Source organism: Jatropha curcas, chromosome 8 (genome assembly GCF_041381405.1).
Source record: "Jatropha curcas cultivar XTBG-Jc1 chromosome 8, XTBG_Jcur_1.0, whole genome shotgun sequence".
NCBI classification, from domain to species: domain Eukaryota; kingdom Viridiplantae; phylum Streptophyta; class Magnoliopsida; order Malpighiales; family Euphorbiaceae; genus Jatropha; species Jatropha curcas.
This window is the reverse complement of record NC_143158.1, coordinates 4,139,529-4,165,842: the sequence shown is the minus strand read 5'-3', so window position 1 is coordinate 4,165,842 and position 26,314 is coordinate 4,139,529. Positions and strand designations below refer to the sequence as shown.

Here is a 26,314-nt window from a genome sequence, read left to right as displayed (position 1 = left end):
TTTATTTTATACTTCTATCAACTTTTAATAAGTTTTTACATAAAATTTAATAGGAAACTTATTGTACTTATAAATTATTAATTCTAATAATATTATAGACCTTCCAATATTAGGAACATTTTTAAAAGTTTTAATTTTTATTTAAAAATATTAATTCGATGTGTGTTTAGTACTAAATTTTAATTGAATACTCAATAAATAATTTTGTAAGTTTAGCACTCATATTTGAAATAAATGAATTTCACAAAATTTTATGTAATTTATTTACAAATCTAAAATTTTATCTTTGAAATAAAAAAATATGAGATTTAAATTTTGCAAATTCAAGTACGTGGATTATATCACAATTAAGACATTTTTTTATTAAAATATGTGGAATTTATAAATCAATTTCATAAAGTTAGACCAACTCAAAATTTGTTTGACAAAAATATCTACATTTCTAAACTTTATAATTATTATATCAAATGTTTTTTTTTTTTTTACATAAAAGTAGCTTGATATTCAAATTTGAACTTATTTGAAAATGAAATATTAATCTGTAAATAAATTATACTTAGAATTTATTTATAAATAAATTTGAATTCATTCATACTAAATGGTACGAAAGCATGTACTTGGTATAATTAAAAATTGAATTATACAATGGAATAGAGTAAATGTTGAGAGTTATACAAGATTTTTGTAAATAGTACTGTAAGTTTTTTTTTTTTTTTTTTTACAAAAATAGTACTGTAAAGTTGAATTTATGCATTTAAGCCATTGGCATAAACACACTTATTCAGTATGAATCAATTAATTAACCCGCGATCAACATTTGAAAAGAGGGCGGTAAAAATTAAAGTAAAAACACCAGTTTAGTCTCTGGCTGAAATTCAAAATATGCATCGTTACCAAAATGCCCTGAACTTCCCTCTCCTCTGCTGTCCTCTCCCAATTCTTCCACACCTAGGGTTTTAGTTACACAAACCCTTTTCAAACCAAACATTCATCTCAACCAGTAATCAATCACTTTTAAGTCACAAAATCATTCAATTTCAAATCCCATTTCGCGTTGATTTTGGCTATCAAAATGGACTCAATCACACAGAATGACAAGTCAGACGTTTTGCAATCTATGCTAAAAGAATCAACTGACCGATTTTTAACCGAATACCGAAAAGGCGCAACCGATTTTTCAAATTTCGCTACCATATGCTCCCGCTTTCTACAAAATTTACCCGATCCACCTCTAGAAATCATCTGGTTTTACTCGGCTCTAGCTTCCCACTCCGCGAAATTGACCGCTCAAAAATCTTCAAACCACGTCTTTGTAGCTAAGGACTCGTTTCAGCTACTAGTTTCCTGCTCTTGTTCGTGCAATGCAGTTAAGAAGATTGCAGTACTTGCTCCTGTTATCTATGAGCTGCATAGTTTAGTTTCTGAGGGAAAAAGGTGGACAAATGAGATTGATAGTTTCTTAGAAGTGATTGTTAGTTATATTAGTATTTGTTCTGGTGCCAATTTTGATGAGAATGAAGAATTTGGGGCTCTGAGTTCTTGTCTTGTTGATTTGGTACGTGTTTGGCTGGTGGAAAATGTTGGGGAGAGTTGTAAATTTGGCGAGGAGTTAAGAGTGTTTTTTCCACTTGTTAGTGATGGAATTATAAAAAGGATCGTTAGTGAAGGATGTGGAATTGGGTATTTAGCTGGGATTGTAATGACTGAAGCTTTCTTGCTGAGGTCGTGCTTGAAATTTAGGTTGGGAATTTCATGGACAGAATTAGAGAAAGAATTGCGTGGTTGGGCAGTTGAAATGATAACTGCATTTCGAAATTATTACTTTGTTGGTGAGAATTTATTTATGTTATTTAAATTTTAGGTTGATTTAAGTAATCAAGATTCAATTTTTATCTTTTTCATGACAGATGCCCTTCTCAAGATGTTGCTGGAACCAACCTTGTCTGTCAGCACTATACTGGTTAGTATTTTGCCTTTTAGTTAACAGTACTTTCATTTTTTGTTTCTTTCTTTTTGACGTTAGTGTTTGACTACAGAATAGAGTGTAGAGACTTACTTGCTAGGTTGGCTAGGAATCTGGTGCCATTACCATGTTTAAAGCTCAATCTTATATAAGGAAACGGCCTTCTGTTACAACTCTTCGTCCTCTCAGTATTGGTTTGAGTTAACTGTATACATGGCAATGAAAATGAAGGAATATGAATTAGGAATACATGTGGAGCTTTTGTCCTTCCATCGGGTGATATAATCGGCTATCAGACGTTTGATATAATTTCACATGCGCTATAATCCTTAGCATCCTTCTGTATAGTATGTTGATTTTGTAATTAGAATGCAATCTGCAGGCATAAGATTGTGAGCTGTATGTATTGATTTGAGGCTCAGATCACTCATGCCTGTAGTCATTTTAATCAACTTTAAGCCTCAAAAAAATTATGCATATATAACCTTAATTCATGCTTCTTAACTTCCAAACTTGCTGATATTATTGTATATGAAAATTATATTGTCCAACTAACTCAGTCCTGCATTTTATCTGTTTCCATGCTAAGTTGTTATAAAGTACGTCAATTAGGTGATGCCTGAAACATGGTGTAGCATTGTTTAGCTTTTGCTACTTCCTGTAATATGATGTTTATAGTTCCACGGTTTCTATCTGATCAGTCTTCCTGAACAACTTAAAGGGTCAATTAATTCGTTTTCTTATCTCAGAATTCTGAAGATGAAGTTTTTTTGCGAAACATACTTTATGACACTGCAATGACAGTGGACTATTCCTTCCTTGGCCCTCAAAAAGGGATCCATCTACCTGATTTATGTTTGAAAAATCTTGCTATAACATGGTTGTTTGTTGCTGACAATGCCATACAATTCCTCAGGTGATGTATTTACCTTTTGAATGTCTAATAGGAGTTGTTTATAAGACCATCTCATCTGATTCATCTTATTGTTTGATTGGCCATAGGGATAATGGTAACCAGAGCAAAGTTCTTTCTTGCTTAATAGCATTTTCTGCATCTTGTCTACCATCTCAATTGATCAAGTGGGTAACATGCCAGCCAGGCATAGAGAGTGAAACAAGTAAACCAAAGGTTTCAACTCCTCTAGCTCTTATCAGTGAGTTCCTCTGTTATCTCTATCCTCGAGTTTGTTCACCTCATTTCTCAGAAGTTTAGCACCTCTTGCACTTTCTTGTCTGGTTATGATTCTCAGAAAGGAAATTATGAATGGAGAAGATCTGTGGTACCATTTTTAAAGTGGAGGATTAAATTACTTGACCAGCTGTCCTTCTGGGTACACTGTGGCACCGCCTTCTATACTGAATCGTGTCTCAGTGTCTTTGCTAATTTGGACAACTTTGGGTAGGAGCTATTTAGAGAGGAACCACCCATTTTGGAACTTCTCCGTTTTCAGAAATTTTATGCCATTTGCAATTAGTATTTATCTGATTTTGCTCTATTTTCCAGATTGGTTATTGACTCTCGAGGATCAAGGGGTAAGAGTATTTGATAGTGACACCTCAAAGATGTATGCAAAAACTGCTATTGGTAAATCAAAGATAGAGCATGGCCTCTCAATCAGGCCAGAGGGCAAGAATTTGATTGAAAGTCACTTCTCTCATTGCAGTAATGAGGTTAAGACGGATGATAAAGTTGATGGTGATCTAGAGATGTTAGATTCTGAGGGTGCCATGTTATTGGCTGCTCCCAGATTGCTGAAAGCAGTAGAAACTTACGGGACTAGGAAACGCAAAGACGGGAGAAAGGATGAAGAAGATAAACAAGTTAAGTTTGTGAAATGTAATATTAATGACAATTTGGTAGCAGAGAAAGTTTCACCATTAGAATATGATGATGCCTTGAACAGCGGGAGTGAGGTAGACAATCCAGTTTCTGATGAAGCAACAGAATATATGGAACAATAACATTAAATTATTGATTGAAGCGCAAGATGTGAAAACACTGCTGGGGAAAACCATTATTGGTAAGAGCATTTTGGGGGACACTTGTATTTTAGTGGAGAATGTGACAAGAACTATTGTAATTGTAATGGGATGTTCTGTGCTTCTCTAATAGAGACTTCAACACTAGAAGACAATTCCATTCCAGCAATTAATTTCTTTTTTGTTGGATTTATCCTCTTTTGAGTTATGTCAGCTACTCAGCGATTGAGCTTTAGCATATTGTAAGTGCGGCTTTTTACCGTATGATTGGGCTACAAAACCGAAAATTGGGCTGTTCGGTACATGAAATAGCCGTTGAGTATCCTGCTGACATATTGCCTTCCACTCGCTCCATTAGAGCCTCTAACTCTTTTCTTCTTGTTTTTTAATTTGGATTTTTTTATCATGAAATTGAGAAATTAATGTGTTGGCTCATCTTGCATAGTAGCTTTCAATGGTTTGGGAAAATTTTCAATGATATTTTAAAAAGAAAGTCTTTATGTTCACACTGAATATCATTAGGAAGGGGAGGGTCAAAATAACTATAATTTCCAATATTTTATATTTTAGTAAATTAAAAAAAAAAAAAAAAAAGGGAGAACACTAGCTATAACAAGGGTGAGAGTAAGCTACACCACATAAGGGGTCATGAGAGAGCTAAGACAACAAGCCGTACGAAGCATCTTCCGGAAGATGAAAATCTAACGGCATAGAAAAAGTAAGACTCGCAAGTTAGTTTATATAAAAGTTAACCTCGCGGAAAAAAAAATCAGAATAATCGCTCTTTGTTCAGCAATTTTTTAAAATAACTTACAGTTAAAATGTTAAATGTTATTTATTTTTTAAATATTTTAATTAGCTTTTAAATGTTAAATGCTATTTATTTTTGAGTGTTCCGTAACATAGCTTGTAGAGATTAATATAAAATTTTATAAAAAATTAATGCGTAACATTTAACTTTTATTATTTTATGAAAAACTACTCACACAATTATAATAGCTAAAATAGTTACGAAATACCAAAACAATTAATTTTGCCTAACAAATCTTAATATTCATCTATATTTTTTTTAGAAAAAGTAAATTTTAAATAATTGAAATGAAAAATGGGTGATCGGATCAAGTAATTAATAGATGGATGAACCTTACCAATCAAATTTGTGTTTATTTATAAGAGAAAGGAGCCAATCGATCCATCCTTGTCTAATCTAATGTGAGCACTTCTCTCCATATATGTGAACACAATTACTTCATCACGTGTTATTCATGGTGTTATAGCTCCAGTCCAGCATGGTGTGGGTAGGTCCATCAAGTTTTAATTTCCAAGCTAAAGAACAAATAATTAATAAATTAATAAAAAATCAGTAAAACAAAACATAATCCCAACATAATTAAAGTACTCTCATCCATACAAATACAACATCGCTAAGCTAAAGCAACTTCATACATTAAACTTTGCTTAACAAAGGGAGAAGAAGAACGAATTGGATGCAAACTTGGCATTTGGAAAAAATGCCGCGTGGCATGAGTCACTTGTGAGGGTAATAACTTTGACGTGAGTGAGACGAGAGCCCTTAAAAAATACTATATATTTAATATTAAAAAGGTTATTTAAAATTAAAAAAAGGCATGAAACCTCACCAACCTTTTGCTTTTTTGGCTTTTTTTTTTGCTTATTTGGACAAGCCATATAGCCACATAAGCTTTGCCTTTGAGAGGCTTTTGCAGAAGTTTCTACTCTGTTCTTTTGCTTTACTTCGTACCCAATAATGCATGCAGGCAGATATTATACGTTAGTCCTACTAGAATTTGTATGTTCGTGGAGTGAAAATTATGTCACCGACACTCGTCATTTGGTGTTTATTTCAGATGGGAAAAGCTAGTGGACGTTCATGATTAGGACTTAGGAAGAAGAAACAAGAAATATAAATGTGATTTTTTAAAAATGATTTTCAGGGGAATAAAAAAGAAGATAAAAAATGTGTATGAACAAATTACAAATTACCCTATTAACCGTTAGCCGAATTGGATGGTTAAGACATAAAAATTTCTTATTTTTATTGAATTTAAAATGCCGCTATTTGAGATTTATTGCAATAAATAAATGGCAAATTATTATGTCATGATTATGACAAACATGATGAAGGCTTGAGTGTTAACATAAAATAATCCCAACCCAAATGGCACGAGTTGATATTGAAAAAATTAAGATTTATAATTAATTAGTGATAATTCCTTTTTTTTGATAAGCAGGTCATTATATGTGTTGTTGGTGAGTTAACAATGAAGAGAATTGGGACTTTAGAATAGTGTGGTACATCCTTAGTTCCTAGTCAAAAGATTCCAAACTTAGGACAATAAAAGAGTGTACTGCATATGAACCATGACTAGTTACAATCACTGGGACCTACTTAATTTTTATATTGTTAATTCATATAATTTATTTTATATAAATAGTGCAATTTTATTTTTATATTGTTAATTCTTATAATATAGTTTTTGAGCTCTAAATTAACCTTTCAATAACAACAACAGGTGATTAAATTTGATCCTTCGTATTAAATATAGTGTTATTGTTTACTCCTTATATTTACCATTAAATTACTATTTAGTCTTCCATTTAATGGTAAAAATGACATTTTACAAATGAAGGACGAAATAATCCAATTGAGATAAATTTCAATGATTAATAACTATTTTTGTCAAAAGAAATACTTCGAGAAAACGTTTTTACAAGGACTTTAAAACAGAAGCAAGAGGGACTTGTGGGTTACTGTCTGGTGAATGGTAATGACACATACCAACTCAAATAGAAAATGACATTTTTGCAAAAAAAGAATTGCATGCAATGGGACCCACTTTTGATCCAACCACATATGATGTTTCAACCACACAATCCTGTGGTTGAAAGAGCGACTTTCCATCTCGAAAGTGAAAAAGCTTTGTATTTTCCTCTTCATTTTATATTATTCTCAACCTCCATACATGTACAATAGACTTGGCTTTTGGCATAATAATAAGAAGAGAAAGAGTAGAGGATGTTGTAGAAACAAATAGGATATATCATAATCTGTGCTCAGACAATGCTGCAGTTGAAACAGACTTAAATAATTATAATTTTAAATTTAAATTATATTAAATTCATTAAGAATAATCTAATTCATCCTAATTTTATCTTAACCGTCGGAGGCCGAAAATCATTAATAGAATATATATATATATATATATATAATAATAATACTAATAAGGTAAATAAAAGCTCTTGCTCTATATGGTGACAAAAAGACTTATTCCACATTCTACTTTTTCTTTTGCTAAGGTTGAGCCCATTAATAAAAGTTGTACATGCAAAAGTTAAAGTCAAGAATTTAAGAAATGCTTGTTAAAGATGAACACTTAGGTAAAAGGTCAAACAAATGCAAAAATTAGTTTTAGAATTTAAGAAATCTAACAAATATTAGTACTTCACAAACTGTGTTTTCTTTTCACCTAATACTTCTAGATATCTTAGATTCTCATTTAGAAATAATTAGCTTTTTATGTTATTTTGTTACCAGAAACAATATTCTTCTTGGTCAATAATCCATTCCTTATACACATATCTCAACCAATTGTGATTATAAACAAAACTTTTGATATTTTTCTGATAATATTAACATGACTTGTTAAATTAAATTTATTAAAAGAAGATTGGATCAGCAGAAATAAACTTTATTTTTATACTAATTTATTTATAAAGTTAAAAATTCAAAGCATGAAGTCGCCACTATTGAGAGAGTTTTACTTGAATACTACCCATGTGACATAAATTATAGAATAAAAAATAAATTATTGGGAAATTAAAAAGAATTTGAGATAATACACTTCTAATTCAGGTAAAAGGGGGGAGAAAAAAAAATTATAGAATGTTTATTTTATATTATTTTTTATTTTTTATTCTTTGAGGTTAGCTCAACAAAGTTGATTTTAATTTTTATAATTTATAATTGTTTGATGACAACAATTGCCTCATATAAAATATTCCTAGTTTAGTCAGAAGTCAATGCCACCCAATAACCAAAACCAAACTTAAAAACTGAAAAAAACCAAAATAAATAAATAAGCAAAAGGGACGTATTTAAATGAGTACTATCCATAATCCGTGTCGATATCCAAAGGGGAAAAGATGGAGGGCAAAATGGTAAATGTGCAAAAACTGTCGGTCTAGATAACTCTGGTTAAATTAACCGGAGTCTCAGGTTACCCCCTTTGAGTACGGACCACTCGTAAGTTCCTCTCTCCATGGGCATAATCGAGCGTCGGTGACTCGCTACGAGTTGATTTTTTTTTTTTTTTTGGTTTTTTTTAAGATAGAGAGAGAATATTTCTTAGAGAGAGAAAATCTTTCACAGAAAGCGAGAGATTTTGATATTTAAGCTATGGAAGCCAAGCCCAAAGCATTCTCCTCTTAAGAGAAAGAGACAGAGAGACGCAGAGAGAGACAAAAGAAAGAGAGGGAAAATGGCAGATTCAAGCGACTCAGTCTCCATTGACATGGAGACTTTCCCTCTTGGTGGAAAGGTAACCCACATTCAAATATATTTATCTCTAATAGGTGTGTATGATACGGGAGATTGTTTGGTTGATGAGAAAATGCGGGAAAATAAAAGAGATGAGAAGGTTTCGAATATCAATATTTTTTTTTGTCATTTCTCTATTTTCACTAAAGGTTAAATTGATTGTTGATGGTTTTCTTTCTGCTTTTGTTTCTTCTTTCTTTTTTAAGATGCTGTTTAGTTCTATTTTTGGCAGGTAATTAAAATGGAATTGTGAAATATTTTTTCTTTGATTATTGTTGGTAACATCAATGTATTCTTTTTAATTGGTTGTTTTCATTGAATGAATTATTTGTAATGTTTGATTTCTGTACAAAACCTTTTTGGATGATGTATGTATACATAATATATATCTTTTTCAATTCCTATATGAAATGCAAACTATAGGCTTTGGAAGTTGGTAGTTCTGTTATTTGTCAATTTATTTAAATTTATACAATGAAAATTGCTTTTTCATTTGGTTATCTGGTGCATTATAATAATGTTTGTTTGTTTTCATTTAGCTAATATAGTCTTTTATATGGGCTAATGCTGTTTGGCTTAGATGCCAAAATAATGTTAACTCGATTTGGGAAATAATACAATTTTGAGTTAAGATCCACATTTCCTAATTGTGAAATTCTTATATGACTAAATAACGCAAAACTTGGTTAGGTTTCTGAGAAAAGAACTTCTGCACATGCAAAATCAATATGCTTGCCGAATATACTTAGTCTGGGTAGGGCTTAAGTATTCCTTTTCTCAACATGAGTAATGACAACCAAAAAGAGGTGTAGCTGTATGATGGGAAGTTTACCTTTTAAAAAATGTCATTTTGTTGAAGCTAACAAAAGGGGTACGTAAGCATTGCGTTTCAAATCTTACCTTATAACATTTCCATCTTCCCTAATTATCCAGAAAAACATCCATAAATATGCGGGTATGCTTATTCTGTTAGTTTATTTATTTATTGAGTTTTTGGGAGACTTAATGCTTTCAGAAATGTGCTTGCAGGAGTTCCTTATTAAAACTTGCTATGGTTGTGTATCTGTTTCTGTATATGGAGACCAGGACAAGCCAGCCCTTATCACATATCCTGATTTAGCTCTAAATTGTAAGTATGTGGAAACTAAACAGATCAATTGGTCTGGCAAGGTGGGAAAATACCCATGTTACCATCATCACATCATCAGCTTCTAGACGGCTATATATTTATTTGCAAAGATAAAATTTTCAAGTTTCTATATTGAGAAGACATAGTAAATCTGTGATTACTTGTTCCATTAGCTGCCTAGTCAGGAGTCCTTTTTTTTGTTTTTTTCTGCAGGCGTACCAGCTAACCTTTCTTTGTTTTGAGCAGATATGTCTTGTTTTCAAGGATTATTCTTCTGTCAAGAAGCATGTTCCTTGCTTCTCCACAACTTCTGCATCTACCATATCAGTCCTCCTGGGCACGAGGTTTGTAGTTTCACTGTTTTATTGTGAATTTTTTTTTCATTAAAAAAAAAAAAATCTGCCTTGCTTTAGTAACTGTCATTATTGAATATTTTGATTTTACTTTATTTCTTACATGGCACTTTCTTCAAGAACTATTGCAGTTAGGAGCTCCTACAAGTAGCCCTGATGACCCTCTGCTCTCTGTTGATGACCTGGCAGACCAAATTGTTGAAATTCTCAACTATTTTGGGTAATTATGTTATTCTGCAAACTTAAAATTTCTCTCTCAAATGTTGGCTGCTTTACAGCATTATTTTCTGCTTCAGTCAAACTGTGTGGTGATATTTCTCATTTCTGTTGGCCAGTGATGCCTCTGGCTAGTTTTCTGAAGTGTATGTGACTAGAAACATTAACTCTGCATTTAGAGGCCTCAAGTTGTCTCCTCCTTTGGTCTATAATCACCTTTTTATCTGGTTATTTGGATAACAATGATGGAAATAAATTGACACGTACTTTTCATCTTCCCCACTTCTCAGACTTGGTGCAGTGATGTGTATGGGTGTTACAGCTGGAGCTTACATTCTTACTCTATTCGCTGTATGATTCATTCCTTGCAATAAACATGATTAGTTTGCTAATGTTTTTAAATTGTTTTGACTCTTGGGATTTACTAGTTTGGGTTTTTTTGTTTTGCTTTGCAACAGATGAAATATAGGCAACGTGTTCTTGGATTGATACTTATTTCTCCAGTCTGCCAAGCTCCTTCATGGACAGAGTGGTTGTGTAACAAGGTTTCTTTCCCAAACTTCTGTTCATTTCTGAATATAATGATTAGCTGCGGGTTAGGTATTGTTCTTAGACTTAATAGTGAATCATTTGCAGGTGATCTCTAAGTTACTGTACTACTATGGCATGTGTGGAGTGGTGAAGGAGTTCTTGCTCAAGCGGTATTTCAGCAAGGTATCCTTACGCTTTTAGTTTCTTTTCAAAAATTATGTGCTTGCAGAATGGAGTTAAATGATTGGTGTCTACTTGGTGACAGCAGGAAGCTCGAGGTAGTGTTCAAGTACCAGAATCAGATATAGTGCAGGCCTGCAGAAGAGTTAGTCATTTGTCCTTATTTCTTCATTTATCTATTTTCTTTGTCTTGTTTTGATGAATCATAAATGCTTATAAACCTGAACATACCCAACTAGTAATCAACAGTCTTGAAGCATATATTTCCCTACTTGATCGTGTTCTTGTTTCTTTTGTTAGTTGCTGGATGAACGGCAGAGTTTAAATGTTTGGCGGTTTCTTGAAGCATTGAACAGGTAGGGGCTCTTTCTAAGATAGTCTTTTCTGCTGATTGATTTACGCTTAACACGTATAAGTGATGAAAACATTGGTGCGTTACAGTGCTAGCTCTTGTTTTGAAATGACAGTTATTGTTATGTTTTGTTGTCTTGCAGAAGACCAGACATTAGTGAAGGACTGAGAAAACTGCATTGTCGTTCGCTAATATTCGTCGGGGATAGCTCTCCATTTCACTCTGAGGCCCTCCACATGACGTCAAAACTAGATAGAAGATTTAGTGCCTTAGTTGAGGTATGTAATAAACATTTAATGCTTGCAATTTTTAAAATTTGGTACTACAGGAATATATAGAATGAATGGAAAGAGTTATGTTTAACGGAGGGCTTGGGGACCTACAGGTTCAGGCATGTGGATCCATGGTGACAGAGGAGCAACCACATGCCATGCTAATACCGATGGAGTACTTTCTGATGGGATACAGTATGTACAGGCCGCCTAAGTTAAGTGTCAGCCCAAGGAGCCCTTTGAGTCCGCTGTGTATTTCCCCCGAGCTCCTGTCTCCGGAAAGCATGGGCTTGAAGTTAAAACCAATAAAAACAAGAATAGCTCTGGAATTCTGAAAGGATTTGGATTGCTGGCAAAAATGCTTTTTGTAATCTATTTATTGTATTTTTCTTTGATTGGTTGGAGAAGATAAAACGCGAGAGGTGGGATTGTTAGAAGATTGTAGATAGAGTAAAAAGAGAAAAAAATTACAGGGGGAATATTAGAATATTAGAAAGAAAGCAGAGATGGCCATTCTTTGATTTGTAATCATAAGTGTTAGTTGAGGTTGAGGAGGATTCAGTTAATTGTAAAATCCTTGAAATAATTTTTTTACATTTATAAGCAAATGATAATAATAATAATAATAATAATAGCAATAAAGGGTGAACGTTATACTTGTGCTTTACTCAAGTTGGCTTCCACGTCAATCATTTCTATTTGTATATTCTTTTCTTCACAATGTAATAGAGCTTATTGCTAGTTGAAGCAGCAATCCCTTTGAATTCGCTTTTTTTGATTTTGACTTCGGCTTAATAATGTAAGGCGAGAAGAGCTATGTGCCTTTCATTTCTTGAAGTGCTGACAGAAAACTTGTCGGCACTAAATTGGGGACGCACACAGGAGATTAGAAAGGGCCTATAATTCCCATCTCTTAGCAACTTGCAAGCAATAATCTATTCATGCTTAAAGATGAGAATTTGATCCATTCATAGAGATATCAGTGCTTTGATTCTAACTTGATGGAGAATCTCTAACACTAATAGTGGCAGGAAGAGGTTGCGATTAGGTCACATAGCATTTTATTTTTCTCTATGGAGCACTAAAATATACTCCATCCTTCAGTTAGACGAAGAAATCAAGGGATAGATTTTGAGGAGGTGGAAGTTAATCTGGTATGGGAAATTAGAGATTAACACTCCCTTTCGCATAAATGAAATCCAATTGTGATATTCATTTAAAACTGAATTATAGATAGAATTCATATTTCGAATAAATTTAAGAATTTTGTTTTTATTTCTAAAATACATTTAATATAATAATTTTAAAATGCTAAGAAGTTGGATAATTTTGTTATAAAGTCTTAAATTTTTAAATTTGTGGAATTCATTTGTAAATTACGCATCTTTTTTAGTAAAATTTGGTTTGTTACATTCGAATCTTACAATTGATTTCATAGAATTTAATTCTTTATTTTTTTTCATGTCAACACAAAAATTTGGATTTATAAATGAATTTCACAAAAGTTTATGGAATACATTTATTTGAAAGGTGAGAATAATTAGTTTTTAAGAGAAACCAAATGAATTATCCAGTGTTATGTTACTAGACGAGCAAATGAGAAGATCACCATTATTATATGCTGGTGGAGTCTATATCATGTCACTAGAAGGATGGCTATAAACTGATATGCTCATTTTATTAATGATATCATTTTCCATGAGAAGATCACCATTATTCCACTGAAAGATTGTCAATGAAAGAGTCACTTTCGTTGGAAAGTCATTTCCATTGCAAATTTATGGACTCTACCTCAAATCATTATTGAGCAAGTGAATTATATATAGCCAGACCATTTTACTAATTAGATTAAGAATTTGTTCATAGCAGTCTGAAATTTGAAAATATCATATTGATCTTCATTACAATCTAGCCAATAAGATTTAGAGTTGTACTGCTATTAGCGAGGAATTGGGAGGGGATTTCTGGTACAAACATCAAATGCAGAGATTGAACTTGTCTGGAACTTACAATCAAGTGGAACCAATGGATCATCTGGTCTTACATTATAATCCTCTTGGATGATGATGGTGTTGATTGCATTCAGAAGATTGGTGCTTAGCTCCTCTCCATCACTCCATTCTTGAATATTTGCTTTAATAAGGTTTTTATTCCCATTTCCATAAATGAAATCACAAAGTGGGAAATTCTTCCTTGGCATTACAAAATCTCCTTCTTCAAGCTTTAATGTTGCACAAAAATCTGGAGTTCCATCACCAACATAAATGAAACGTTTCTTTCCTTCACTACGAACAGAAGTTCTGATTCTTTCCATCACCAAACCCTATTGACGGGAAGGCAATATATATAAATATAAATATGTTAAATTTGAAGGAATACTGTTATTAAAGAGAAAGCAATGGACTTGCCTTGCACATATTTGGAGGGCAGATAGAACATCCATGAGAAGATGACTTGGAATCATGGTATTGCAATATTTTAAGTCTTCCTTCTTCATCAACATAGCTTGGATTTGTATGGATCTCAGAAAAACAACCTATTATCCCATGTTTTTCCAAGATTGTCTCAATGAAGAAGGTATTTGCATCGCTTACTATCCTCAAATCACCCCTGAAAATTTTTGCACAATATATACGATTAATAAATGCAATACACAGAACACACATGTCTTAACAGATGAGTTAGTACCCAGAAGCATAGGCAGATTTGATTGCTGAAAGAATCTTGGAATGAAATGGAACCTGTATCAAGCACTCTGCAATATCCTGAATTGTCTTCTTCCGGGAGTGAAGCTCTGTCATCATCTGATCCTGAAATATTATACAACTATATGAGATTTAGTTACATTACTATTGAACTCAATTGTTTAATGATCCGAGTGCTTTTTTATTAGTTAAAAACACAAAACATATATTTTTATTTTATTAATTGAGGTCAGGCTAAAATGTGATCATTTTTTGTAATATGTAAATATAAAAGGAGGAGAGGAGTTAATAAGAAACCATGATAGAGTTCAAGGGCAAGGTAGGGAGAAGTTGAAGGAAGGTGTCATTAACGCCAAGCTGTTCGACTACCCAGTAATCACTATCACAATCAATAAGTGTCTCGTCAAAGTCGAAAACCACCAGCGCTTTAGCCATTGCGCCACCGCCACCGCCACAGCCACCGCCACCGTCTTTAATTTCCTATAGAGATGTAGAGAGTGAGTTGCTGGGAGGGAGGGGAAGAGGGATTTTATATGAGCAGAAAGCCAATTTGATCACAGCACAGCAGGCACTAAAAAGCAGTATTGTGCATGCATGTAGTGGACACAATTAATTTTTTGTTTTAACTAATTTAAAACGGAAAGAAAATGTTATTATAAAAAGAAAAAGGAAATTATATTTGGGTATGTGTGATGATTACAATTCTGCCACGTAAATAAGAGAGTCCCCTCTATTCTTATAATAAAGTAACTCGAACTCCTAGTTGGATGTGGAATCCAAACTCTTCTTTTTCCTACTTTGCATACCAGAATTATTTCTCAATTAAAAGGAGAATTAATTATTTTTTTAATATATATACATATATATTTATATATATATATATAATGTTTTGTTTATTTTGATTCTGACAGTATATTGAAAGAATATTCTGAGTTTAATCATTTTGGCTCAATTTTCACTTTAATACACTGAATATTCAATTTATAAAATTATACATATTAAATACCTCAAATATAAAATAAAACCAATTAAACACTTATTAAATAACTAAAATATAGAAAAATTATTATTGCAAAATTGCACTTCTTAAATATCAAATTAATATTTCACATATAAAAGTAAAAAATTTCAGGATAAGCAAAGTCAATTTTAAAATTTTAAGTGTTATAGATTTCAGGTTAAACTTGGGAGGTTGAATCATTTATTTGGCCCCCAAAATTTCAAAAATTAGAGTAATTTCTTATATATTATGTAGCAAATATGCAGTTTAGCACCAATTATTATTTTAATACATTTCCTTTCTATTATTTATAGCGGGACTGGAGACCCCATCATGCTCCTGACCTAAAGGCAACCAACAAACCTCACCAGATAATTTTCTTTATCCTTTTCTTCATTAAGACAATCACGAAATGCCATAACACACGGACTAAAGACAATCCCAATGTCTCTTATCTTCTAATTTTGATGATCCCATGTAATTAAAAATACAATTTTGATTTATAATGCACTCAATAAGTTTAATGAATTAAATTCGAATAATACACATTTGACGGGCTAAGCTCAAGCTCAATACTTCAGAGCTACAAAAATTTTCACTGTTAAAGAGAAATAATTAAAGAAAATGGCTATGGGCATACAAAATAATTGCATTCTGATGATTCGTTCAATGAGAGATCTAAGATCACCCTAAACTCTAACTTTATAGAGCGTTTATGTACAGTCACATCCATTAATGGATGATTTTTCTTTTCCTGCCCTCTACTAAACAATAATAACTAATTAATGCTTTGTCCCATTACCTACCTTTCAATTTTCAGTTCACGTTAAATCTTAGATTGCTGATGCTGATGTGGTTTCTCTGATTGCTGTTGCTTCCCTCATCTCCTTGTCTGCCTTTCCTCCTGTTCATCTCAGCATACATTTCCTCGATCATTGGTTTCCATAACCGAACTCGGGCATTAATAAACCAATTGGAAACCTGCTCATATTCCAAAATTTTGGATAATAAACTATCAGATTACAGAACAAATTATGACTAAAAATTGTGAGTTGTATCCAGGCTTGTTTGAGTGTGAATTCAAATCCTAGAGTCCGTTTGTTTTTGTAAAATAATATGCTAAAAAATATTTTCATGGAAAATATTTTCCTTCAAATAACTTATTTTCCATTATTTAGTTGTAATATTGAAAGTTAGTTTGTTTTTGTAAAATAATATGCTAAAAAATATTTTCATGGAAAATATTTTCCTTCGAATAACTTATTTTCCATTATTTAGTTGTAATATTAAAAGTTAGTTATAAATATTAAGTCTTCATCTCATAAGACCATAAAAATATTAATAATAAAAATTTTATAATTTAAATATTTTATTGTTAAATATGAAAACAAAGCAAATATATATATATAATAAAAGCAAGCTGGTGACCAACGGTGACCAGTGGTGAATGGTAGATTGGTGATAGTGACTATGATAATTAATAAATTAAAAATTATGATTTTATAGGGTACGCCAATATCCGGAAAAAATTTTACTCGGAAAGTTATTTTCCTTAAAAATGACCTAATTCTCCATTATTTATTTTCCTGAAAGCCCAAACAATGTAAAATTATGAAAAATATTATTCTGCAAGTTATTTTACAGAAACAAATATAGGCTAAGACAAACAAAACAATCCACATATATATAACCTGAGATTTTATATATACCTGGCTTCTTGTTAGTCCACTCTTTACCGCGAGCAAATGCTTCTCTGCATCTTTCGGGTACCTGAAATACATTGAATGTATTAGAGCGAATGGTTAGTGCGTAGTATCGGTAAACCTCTCAAAGTAGTCCAGAAAATATGATTTTTGTGAAATGTTATGTGAAGTAATTGAGCTCACGGGTGAAGGAAGTTCTGAAACATCCATGCACGTAGTACTGAGACAGATCGTTCAGGCAATCCCCTCTGGGGTCTCCATAGTTGATGCTCTCTTTTCTTCAGTTGCTGAAGAGACCATTGCTTTTGGAGATAAGAAGTTTCAAGAGATACTTCTGTCCCTCTCGCACCTGTAAAATCAAAATGTGCTCCCATTGCTAGGATTTGATTGCTAATCCTCTCTCTAAGATTTTTGTACATAAAGGAGATTGTTTGGAGAGCAAAACGAGTATGCATTTGAGGGTCCAACTCGGTTGCAGCATGGAATGCAGACACAACTGTGTGTATCTCATCCAAGCATCGGTTATACCGGTCGTCAACCTGAACGTAGAATAGTAATGAAAGTGATGTCTGGTTAGTGTACGCAAATATTAGTGCAACAAATGCAACCAAATTATAAGCAGAATGGTAGCAAAACAAAATGAGGAAGTTGAACAGTTATGCAATTGTCTCCATTGAATTCAGTTCTGATCTTAAAGATTGTGCATTTTTTCGGTTTCAACTCTCAATATCTAATCTCAATCTACTAAAGCTAGTTTCACATTGCACTATGCATGCATCCTTCATTCATTATAAAAAAATAAAACATGATTCTAAGAGCATCAAATTACCAATTGAAGTAGAGTTAGCAACTGTGTTTTCTTTGCTTCAAGTGCCCGCTTCTGCAATGCCGGATCAACTTGAACTTCAAATCTATCATTCACATTAGGCGATTCGTCAGGACCCATGGGATACATCCCTCCCTCCACAGGGTAACTCGAAGAGAATAGCATATTCGTTCCCACCTTGATTCCGATAGATGAGAAATTCATTTGGTCTAAATTCTCCAGTGAATAGCTTGCAATTTGAGCTAGTATCTCCTGTATTAATTGAAGATATCTGGACCCTGATATTACATGTGAAAATTGACCTGCCCTGTATGAACCACAACTCAAAGAAAGCTCCTTGCAGCTTGAAGAAGTTTGTTCTGACCCTAACCTTGTTTCTTTGAAGCAATGGCGTGTTACACCCGAACAACTTATTTCCGAACACTGATCAGCAATATGACTCCCATTTATACCAGAAGGTTGGGATGTAGCCAGACTTAAAGATAGTTCATTACTAAACTTACTTGAACTGTAAAGATTATCAGTGTTCACATTCACGCTATTTGAAGATATCCAACTATTTGGCTCCATATCTCCTATGGAAGAGTAATTTTGAAACCCGGTTCTTATAGGAGCAGAAAGTCTGTTAACTTCCTCTTTCGCATTCACATTACCAAACACTTCATCGCAGGAGTAATTGACAGAGGAGGCAAATGAAGAATTCAAACCATGTGAGAGATCATTATTGGAAACATAACTTCTTAAAACCTCTGAAGGATACATTGAAGGTTCTGAAATAGCTAAGCTGGTCAAATTTTCTTGAAGACCATTTCTTGATGAGGCTACAATAGTAGCTAGTGCAGGACCGGAAATCGGAAATTGTTCTTGAAACTCCTCTTGATCTCTTGCAAAATCAACATTTCCACTTATGGGCGTTCCTCGCAATGTAGGAAGCACAGTATACCCATCCAAATTTTGGTTTTGGTTGTTGAGGTCAAATGAATCGAAGAAAAGCGAGTTTAGAGTCATTTGTGATCCAATTCCTTCCATGGAAATGGAATTCCTGCTGGACATGTCAATAGGAGCATTAAACAGACGGTTTTCCATGACAACAAGGCATAAAATAGTTTCAAAATCTTCTTATGTTCTTCTGTATCATTTGCAAAATCACAGTAACGTGCCAGCAGAAGCTAGTTCTTTCTAGTTTTTGTGGGTAATCTTTCAAATCTCTGATGATCTAAAAATCAAGTAACATCCACCTAGGGAAAATTTACAATAAAGTGGAAAAAGTTAAAACTGGTTTATTCTTTAAACAGGGAAAGCATGGAAAAAAGCTCATTATAACTTTGAAAATTTTCATTTATTCAGAACATTCACATCAAGCTTACACAAAAAGCACTGCACAAGCTCACTGACACACACAAACCCAGAAACAAAGTAAATGACCATGTTTAGAAGGAGTTGTAGTCAGTCAATTTCTATGAAAGCTGAAAAACAAATGTTCATCAATAACTCAAGTACATTGAACCAAACAGCCCACTATATGCAATTTTTCAGAAATAAACAGCTATATCAGAACTAAGCTGTACACAAGCGATAAGGCTAAAAAAATTGAAACTAGCAACAGATACAAAGAAAAGGGTACTGAAAGAAAGCTAAGTAAAGGCTTAAGTAACTATATAAACAATATCAACTAAAATTTTTACAGCTAATTAAGGAAAGACTAACCTTGCATTCATTTCCTGAAGAGGGATACACCACAAAAAGGAAGCCAAAGTTTCACAAGCAGGCTTGTAGAAAGAAAAATAAAGTGAATAACTTTATTGCAGATTCATAGGAATTTCTGAAAGCAGGCATGAGAAATTTTTCATTTTTTTAAGTATGTAAATACATATACTTAAAAGACAAAATGGTCAGTTTACATATGGTGATTGATACTACATATATATTGGGTTCCTTGGAAAACCAAAGACAAGGCTATTTCAACACCAGCTTATTATTACCATAGAATCATTGGTCTCTCTTTCTCCATGAAAGAGTATATATAATCAAAAGCCGGAAAAACAGTGGCAACTTTTGTTTTTTTCTTTAACAAAAAAGAGAAAGAACAAGGTGGAGAAAAGCCAACAGAGACTCATGCAGTCACTTTTCTTTTCTATAACAATAAAAAAAAAAGCGGATTAATTTAATTTCCTTGCATGATCAGGAAAAAAGGGGGTATTCTTCTCTTCAAGGAACCCAAACCCAAGAAACTGAGATTCAGATTTTCAGAAAGACCTCTCCTTTCCTCTCCTACAAGAAAGTATAATTATAAATTTCAAAAGCTAACAATAAACACAAATGGGTCTTGCAAATAAAAGGACAACCATCTCACAAAATTCACTAAAAGCAAGAAAGAGAGTGTTAAAAAGCCAAAAAAGGTTCTGCAGTGAAGTGGGAGATGCATGAAATGGACCCATTCATTAAAGATTTTAGTAAGTATCAAAGAGAGAGAAAAAAGAAAGGAGCCACACACACACACACACACGAGAGTAATAACAACAAGATAGAGAGAGAGAGAAATAGGAGCAAGTTACTCTTTGGGGCAGTGCCACTCATTTCCGTTGCAGGCTTTAGAGGGCCCATCCCTTCCGTCTCTTTGTCCTCCTCATCACCTCTCATTTTCTGCTTCTCTCTCTGTAATCATCATAATCAAAATATCTCGATTCTCTCTCTCCACCCCCGCTCTCTGTTCAAACTCCTGTTCATGGCAGGTTTTTTCAGCTCCATTTTTCAGAGAAAAAAAAAAGTCCTTTTCTCTTTTAGCCATTTTAAGACTATAAGGTAATGTGACAAGAAAGAAGAGTAAATAGGGTAAAGAAAGTTTTACACTTCTCTTCACAATCTAACAAAGTAAATAAAAACAGAAAAAAGAAAATTAATTTCTTTTCTATTTTCTATACAAATCCATAAGATAAAGAATACTACTCCACTGTTTTAGCAGTGTACTATCATGGAGTTCGGTGATGCAAGCAAAATCTTTGACGAATTTACTAAGCAATTATTAAAACCTATATATCTACTTATTTTGTTTTGGGTTTCTTTTCTATGAGCCAAACCCTATCACAGAGTGTAAAAACATATGGTCCATGATGATCATGATTATTATCTACAGGAAAGACTTGTAATATTGATGTAAGACTGGTATCAGGTGTTCTTTATGATCTGATCTGTTGTTTCTTTCTTGCATCTTTTCTTTGATTCTTTTAGATTCTTGAAAATCCATATGGTTAGGTTTTTTTTAGGATCTGATGTGATTATTCAATGTTTGCGTCTTGATGATGACTGTCTCTTTGTAATGTGATTGTAATAAAAGGTTGGCTGCGACTGAAACCCAACTATAGTAATTGTTCCTGTACTTGTCATTACTCCTTCATGTTCTTGCCCATTCGCTATACCTGAGCCTCACTGATGTAAGGTAAGCCCTGCCTCACCAAAGCACGTTGGTTCCTGAATTTTTAATTTAATTTAGGTTAATTTGAAGCGTAAAATTTGGAATTAATCAATTTTATCTTAATGTGATTAAATTTTTATTCAATTTTTTATTTCTAAAATATTTTATCATTTCAAAAGAGAAACTGATTTTTTTTTTTTTTTTGCTTAAACATATTCAGAAATTAGTTTTGAAATAAATTCGATATCTAATAAAAATTTAAAGGACCAAAGCATTTATCATTTTTTTTTTTACCATGAAACTCATCAAAGATTTTGATTATATGAAATTTATGATTAAGTGGCTTCATCATTAAATTAGTATTTTTGAGTGTCTATTCATAATTTAAAAATTGCTGAGTTTAAATTTTGATTTTTTAAATTTTAATATATTAAATAATTATTAAAAATATTATTAAATAAATATCCGAATAATTATAATATTCATAAAAAAAATTAAACCATCTCATTCTAGATTAATGCTAACTAATACGATAGTTTTAATGATTTGTTAAATTAGGATAAAATTAATAAATTCAATAAAATTGCACACGTGAATATTTATTATTAGGACTCGTAAACGTAAACTGCAAAGCAGTGAAAAGAAAGTATCTACGCGATAATAAACACAAGAAAACAAAGATTTATTTTCTTTTCAAATATTTTAATCCAACTTGGAAAGTAAATAAGGAAGTTGTTCAATTTTTTTTTTTCCCGAACGAAATTTATATTTTAATCAATGCTAATCAATTAGTTTATAAATAAAATATAATGGATTTCTTAAATTTTATTTAAATTAATATTTAAATCTCTGCATTTGAAAAATAATTATAACATCTTTAATTTCTATTTTAGTTTTATAATTAGATTATTTTGTTTAAAGAGTAAACTATTTCCGATTAGTTAGATATATTTTTTAAAAGTAATATTTTGAAAAACTCATTTTATAAGTGAGAGGATTAACAGTAAGATAAAAAAATAAGTGTAATTTACACTTATTCAGTGATATTAGGCCATAGAAGATAGAAGCCTAAATAATTTACCATAAAAAAAAAATAAAAAAAAAAAGTTAGAGTTGCAGTGTATATTATACCGAAGAATTCTTTGTAATTTACCAAAAATTATATTTTATTATATAAAGGACAAAAAAGTTGTGCAACTTTGGCAGATTTACCAATTCCAATCTAATAATTGAACTGGATAAGCTCTTCTTTCTAAAACATCCATTTCTGTTCAGTGCTTCAGAAAATCCTAACGTTTTCCCAAAACTATTTAAGAGTGAATATTTGAAACTTTTAATTACTTTATCCTCTGTTATATTTATAAAATTATTATATCCCCAAATAAATGTTATATTTATGAATTTTGGAAATAATAATTTTTTTTCATTTCTATTTTTTGCAAATGGAGAACATTAATGGTTATAATTCTTATTTATTATAAATAAAAGTGGTATAATCGATTTATTTAATAATTATTATAAATTAAATGATTTTTTTAAAAGACAAGAAAAGTAAAAATGCCAAGGTGATTTATTTTTTAGAAAAATGGAGGGAATTAAAAAATGCATTATTTTTTGCCGATAAAATTGAAACATTTCATTATTTTAAAGATTTTTTTTTTTTCTTGGGTACGGGGGTCCACCCCTGGACCTCTCCGTCTCTGAGCCCAATACAAGAAAATGGAAATGGGAAAAGGAAATTTAACCTGAAATTACGCAGTAACTTATGCTGTTAAGTAACTATTTCACCTGTTTTTTCAACTAAATCCATAAGAAACAGAAACTGTAAATTATAGAAAATGGAATTATATAGGGTGAATTGGCCAATTATGCTATTCTGTTACACTTAATTTTCAATGGCTCTAATAGATAATGATTTGACGGTTGATCGTTCCATCATAGTTAAGTACATGTACATCATCTTGTAGTATAAAAAAAAAAAAAAAAACAAAAAGGATACATGGGCTTGTACTAATAGATATTGGTTTCTCCTTTTCGGAATTCATTTTTTACTTTTTAAAAACTCCATTTTCAGCATATCTGAGAATCTTAATTACAATGTAAAAAAAGGAAAAAATTGCATTTAGAAAGTATAACGGACACCTTTAAAAGACTGGACTATAATTGGGCCCAATTATGGACCCAATAGACATACAAAGGCTAATAACATTTTATTTAAATATAAAAATGAAATACTAGAAAACTATTCACCAAGATCACCCGTCTTCTCTCACTAATGGGATCAGTGGAAGATACCGTGTTTGAATTATTATTATTATTATTATTGCATTATCAAAATTATTTTTAAACTAGCTTGCATTTTATTAACTCATATACTTTATTTAATCAAGTTTAAAAGTGCACTTCCAAATTCAACATGTAAATTTTCGGATTAAAAAATTCTGATTAATAAGAGAGAGAACTAATTAATCCATCATTGAAATATTTTCCAAAATATAAATTAAAATATGGAATGTTCGGTGATAAATAGATTGCATGAATTTGTCTGCATAAAGAAAATGAAGAGAGGGTTGTAAGTCACACGTCCTTTAAGGTTGCTCACAAGTCTCCGTAAGGCTTTATCTCTTTGTGTTTGCTTTTTGAACAGTTGACCTTCAATCCAATCCCTCACGAAAAAGCTGAGCTTTCACGTATCTTCTTCACCTACAAATTACATTTTTCTTTTTCTTTTGTTTTACATGTATTCATACGTAGACTTCATCAAAACTAAGAAACGTATATAAGGACATGTTTTATATAATATTGTTATGTTGCTATCTATACTGATTTCTTATAGAAAAAAGAAAATGACATGAATATTATAATTTCTGATTTGCTCAAACTTTTATTCAGGAGAAAATTAATTTATTATGACAATTTAATTAATATTAATTCCTATATACGATTTGTAGACAATTCTTATACGATATAATTTATAAAAATAATAAAAAAAGAAATAACTAAAATATACAAAAACAAGTACCAACTGCTAACCTCTAAAAAGACAAAAAAAAAAAAGGCACAACTTGCAAATTAAAGCCATACTGACCACAGAGATATCGCAGCCGCTGCCACCACCACCGCCTCCGCCGCCGCAGCAATAATAAAATTATTCATGTCCATGCAAAGAAGCCATTGCTACAACAGCAAGCTTTTGAAGATTCAACTTAACAACAGTATCGACAAACATCTTTGTATCTTCACCGGTATTTCCGTCAGGTATATCCACTATATAAGATTCCAAAACAATAGTATAAACCGTACCATCTTTATTAAATTCATTAACAGAAGTAACAGAGCGATAATTATTTAGCCTATGCTCGCCGCCAACGACCCTAAAGCTTATAATATGTTTTTCGTCATCCAAAATCTCTAATCTTTCGGTGCTTGTAGAAGCCGGTAGACCAGAAACTACAGTAACCTCTCTTACGCTGCCTACGCCGCCATTGCCTTTCATCATATTGCAGCTTTTGATGAAATGTTTGTATTTGTGAGGGTTTTCAAAGCTGCGAACGAAAGGCCAAACCGCTTGAACGGGTGCGTCAATGCGTTGTGTTATTAAAGAAGTGCATGTGTTGGGTATTGGGTCAAATTTGTGGTATGTTTCTATTAATGGCTTTAGCACTGCATATTCTTCTTGGGTTAGGCCGTGTGGTGACGATGGTGGTGTTTGGTTAGGTTCCATGTTGAAAGAGCTTAGGATTTAGAATTATTGTCTCTTTAATTGGGTGTTTGAAGAAAAAATTTTGACATGCACCGACTTGAAGACGATGATGATGATGAAGAAGAAGAAAAATGGGTTCATTGAAGAAAATAGACAAGGAAAGAGAAGGTGGGTTCGCCATCTATATTTAACATTGGGAGTTACTTTTTTGTTTTTTCCTTTCTTTCTTGGACAGATATGTCCTTTGTCAGCTTTATTTTTACGGCATTGATTAGATTTCTATATATATATATAATATTTTAATTTATATTTTGGAAAATATTTCAATTTTTATGCTTTACTTACTCTTGTCATTTTCACTCTATTAAGAAAAATTAATTATTTATTATTTTAATAACTATGAACTATTTTATTAGCTTTTTATATAATACGTTATATTGAGTAAGTTTTACGGTACATTCTTTTAATTTCTAAATAATAATATGAATGTCAGTCTCTGATCATTATAAAATAATAAAAATATTATTTTAAAGGTTAGAACACTAAATTTTATCTCAAAACCTCTAGTCCAACAAAACGATTATACTTTTTCACTTCTATTTTAGAAATTTGAGAAAATATTTTTTTTTTCAATTAATACCTTACATCTTAATATTTCCACTAAGTAAGCATTAATCATTTAAAATAATTTAATCAATTGTAACTATTATTTTCTAGAGCTGAAGTAGTTGGATGATTTCTTTAGTTATTTTTCATGAAATCAATGCTTTTAAAATTTATTATCAAGTCAATAATTTAATGATAAAGTATCTCTGTCGTAGTAATTGTGATCAAAGTAATCAAATGTATAAATCTTTATACACTAACTCTTTTCCATAATACTCATCACATTTGGAATTTCATGTCATTTAAGAAAATTATTCAATTTGTTTAAGTTATAATAAATTATTGAGTAAATTGATCATATTACCTTTAATTTAATAATAATTCTTTAAAAAAACTCTTAAATTGAAACAATAATTATTATCATATATAAAGATTAAATATGAAAAAAAAATATTTATTACTCATTGAAACTATAAATATGACAAGTATTTTGAAAAATAGATAATAATATATATATATATATTCAAAAATATTTTAGATTGGGTATATATTTATACATACTCGATCAGTAGTTAATGGTAAATTTAAATTATTTCGTCTTTTTCGAATAAAGAGATATACATATCTTATTACCCAATTTATTTACAAATTTACCAAACATATACACTTGTAGCAATTTATTTTAATTTACATAACTGATTTTGTCCTTACCATGTTTGTCCTTATATACCTTTAAAGTATGATTTGCTAATATAAGAGAATAAAGGGAGGTGTATTAGCATAACTATATTGGGAAATTATTGGTTTAAACATAATAAATATTTA

General features: G+C 31.6%; 5 protein-coding genes across 12 annotated transcripts; 2 read left to right on the top strand and 3 right to left on the bottom strand.

Annotated features, from left to right (window-relative positions):
• The first annotated feature begins 777 nt into the window (after positions 1 to 777).
• LOC105638164 (SNF2 domain protein) lies at positions 778 to 4,112 on the top strand. 2 transcript variants are annotated; one of them, XM_089725343.1, is made up of 6 exons: positions 778 to 1,829; positions 1,908 to 1,960; positions 2,713 to 2,879; positions 2,966 to 3,092; positions 3,214 to 3,362; positions 3,468 to 3,647. In XM_089725343.1, the coding sequence occupies exons 1-6, from the start codon at positions 1,073 to 1,075 to the stop codon at positions 3,508 to 3,510; spliced, it is 1,296 nt and encodes a 431-aa protein (XP_089581469.1). In that variant the 5' UTR covers positions 778 to 1,072; the 3' UTR covers positions 3,511 to 3,647. The 2 variants fall into 2 exon arrangements, with proteins under 2 accessions (XP_089581469.1, XP_012077309.1); XM_012221919.4 differs by lacking the exon at positions 3,214 to 3,362 and having other exon boundaries at positions 816 to 1,829; positions 2,966 to 3,117; positions 3,468 to 4,112.
• Positions 4,113 to 8,277: 4,165 nt separating this feature from the next.
• On the top strand, positions 8,278 to 12,201 carry NDL2 (N-MYC downregulated-like 2). Of its 4 annotated transcripts, none has more exons than XM_089724773.1 (12): positions 8,278 to 8,502; positions 9,192 to 9,372; positions 9,531 to 9,630; positions 9,877 to 9,974; positions 10,104 to 10,203; positions 10,490 to 10,550; positions 10,658 to 10,744; positions 10,836 to 10,913; positions 10,996 to 11,055; positions 11,211 to 11,266; positions 11,405 to 11,540; positions 11,648 to 12,201. In XM_089724773.1, exons 4-12 carry the CDS (start codon positions 9,917 to 9,919, stop codon positions 11,867 to 11,869), a joined length of 858 nt encoding a protein of 285 aa, XP_089580899.1. In that variant the 5' UTR covers positions 8,278 to 8,502; positions 9,192 to 9,372; positions 9,531 to 9,630; positions 9,877 to 9,916; the 3' UTR covers positions 11,870 to 12,201. The 4 variants fall into 4 exon arrangements, with proteins under 4 accessions (XP_089580899.1, XP_012077305.1, XP_037496941.1 ...); XM_037641013.2 differs by having other exon boundaries at positions 8,279 to 8,502; positions 10,115 to 10,203; XM_012221915.4 differs by lacking the exon at positions 9,192 to 9,372 and having other exon boundaries at positions 10,115 to 10,203.
• Positions 12,202 to 13,334: 1,133 nt separating this feature from the next.
• LOC105638161 (thiamine phosphate phosphatase-like protein) lies at positions 13,335 to 14,794 on the bottom strand. Its single transcript, XM_012221914.4, has 4 exons — positions 14,537 to 14,794; positions 14,223 to 14,344; positions 13,943 to 14,144; positions 13,335 to 13,857 (listed from the first exon to the last, which is right to left on the bottom strand). The coding sequence occupies exons 1-4, from the start codon at positions 14,672 to 14,674 to the stop codon at positions 13,474 to 13,476; spliced, it is 846 nt and encodes a 281-aa protein (XP_012077304.1). The 5' UTR covers positions 14,675 to 14,794; the 3' UTR covers positions 13,335 to 13,473.
• A 1,037-nt stretch (positions 14,795 to 15,831) lies between these two features.
• ATH1 (homeobox protein ATH1) lies at positions 15,832 to 20,545 on the bottom strand. 4 transcript variants are annotated; one of them, XM_037641010.2, is made up of 5 exons: positions 20,324 to 20,545; positions 17,772 to 19,006; positions 17,126 to 17,481; positions 16,949 to 17,009; positions 15,832 to 16,220 (listed from the first exon to the last, which is right to left on the bottom strand). In XM_037641010.2, exons 2-5 carry the CDS (start codon positions 18,852 to 18,854, stop codon positions 16,056 to 16,058), a joined length of 1,665 nt encoding a protein of 554 aa, XP_037496938.1. In that variant the 5' UTR covers positions 18,855 to 19,006; positions 20,324 to 20,545; the 3' UTR covers positions 15,832 to 16,055. The 4 variants fall into 4 exon arrangements, with proteins under 4 accessions (XP_037496938.1, XP_012077303.1, XP_037496939.1 ...); XM_012221913.4 differs by lacking the exon at positions 20,324 to 20,545 and adding an exon at positions 19,476 to 20,272; XM_037641011.2 differs by lacking the exon at positions 20,324 to 20,545 and adding an exon at positions 19,476 to 20,272 and having other exon boundaries at positions 17,772 to 18,813.
• Positions 20,546 to 23,656: 3,111 nt separating this feature from the next.
• PYL2 (PYR1-like 2) lies at positions 23,657 to 25,088 on the bottom strand. The gene is made up of 2 exons (XM_012221912.4): positions 24,269 to 25,088; positions 23,657 to 23,883 (listed from the first exon to the last, which is right to left on the bottom strand). Exon 1 carries the CDS (start codon positions 24,902 to 24,904, stop codon positions 24,329 to 24,331), a length of 576 nt encoding a protein of 191 aa, XP_012077302.1. The 5' UTR covers positions 24,905 to 25,088; the 3' UTR covers positions 23,657 to 23,883; positions 24,269 to 24,328.
• Between the last annotated feature and the right edge of the window lie 1,226 nt (positions 25,089 to 26,314).

What these genes read in the sequence shown, in the direction of transcription:
- LOC105638164 (XM_012221919.4), top strand. Translation starts at nt 1,073, where the DNA reads ATGGACTCAATCACACAGAATGACAAGTCAGACGTTTTGCAATCTATG. An exon ending in TGTCTGTCAGCACTATACTG is followed by an intron (nt 1,961 to 2,712) that starts GTTAGTATTTTG and finishes TTCTTATCTCAG; the next exon opens with AATTCTGAAGATGAAGTTTT. An exon ending in AATGCCATACAATTCCTCAG is followed by an intron (nt 2,880 to 2,965) that starts GTGATGTATTTA and finishes GATTGGCCATAG; the next exon opens with GGATAATGGTAACCAGAGCA.
- NDL2 (XM_012221915.4), top strand. Translation starts at nt 8,443, where the DNA reads ATGGCAGATTCAAGCGACTCAGTCTCCATTGACATGGAGACTTTCCCT. An exon ending in GAAATTCTCAACTATTTTGG is followed by an intron (nt 10,204 to 10,489) that starts GTAATTATGTTA and finishes CCCACTTCTCAG; the next exon opens with ACTTGGTGCAGTGATGTGTA. An exon ending in TAGTGCAGGCCTGCAGAAGA is followed by an intron (nt 11,056 to 11,210) that starts GTTAGTCATTTG and finishes TTCTTTTGTTAG; the next exon opens with TTGCTGGATGAACGGCAGAG.
- LOC105638161 (XM_012221914.4), bottom strand. Translation starts at nt 14,674, where the DNA reads ATGGCTAAAGCGCTGGTGGTTTTCGACTTTGACGAGACACTTATTGAT. An exon ending in TGCCCTTGAACTCTATCATG is followed by an intron (nt 14,345 to 14,536) that starts GTTTCTTATTAA and finishes ATAATATTTCAG; the next exon opens with GATCAGATGATGACAGAGCT. An exon ending in GCCCTCCAAATATGTGCAAG is followed by an intron (nt 13,858 to 13,942) that starts GCAAGTCCATTG and finishes TCCCGTCAATAG; the next exon opens with GGTTTGGTGATGGAAAGAAT.
- ATH1 (XM_037641010.2), bottom strand. Translation starts at nt 18,854, where the DNA reads ATGGAAAACCGTCTGTTTAATGCTCCTATTGACATGTCCAGCAGGAAT. An exon ending in TGCTAACTCTACTTCAATTG is followed by an intron (nt 17,482 to 17,771) that starts GTAATTTGATGC and finishes TTCTACGTTCAG; the next exon opens with GTTGACGACCGGTATAACCG. An exon ending in GTGGACTAACAAGAAGCCAG is followed by an intron (nt 16,221 to 16,948) that starts GTATATATAAAA and finishes GAATATGAGCAG; the next exon opens with GTTTCCAATTGGTTTATTAA.
- PYL2 (XM_012221912.4), bottom strand. Translation starts at nt 24,904, where the DNA reads ATGGAACCTAACCAAACACCACCATCGTCACCACACGGCCTAACCCAA.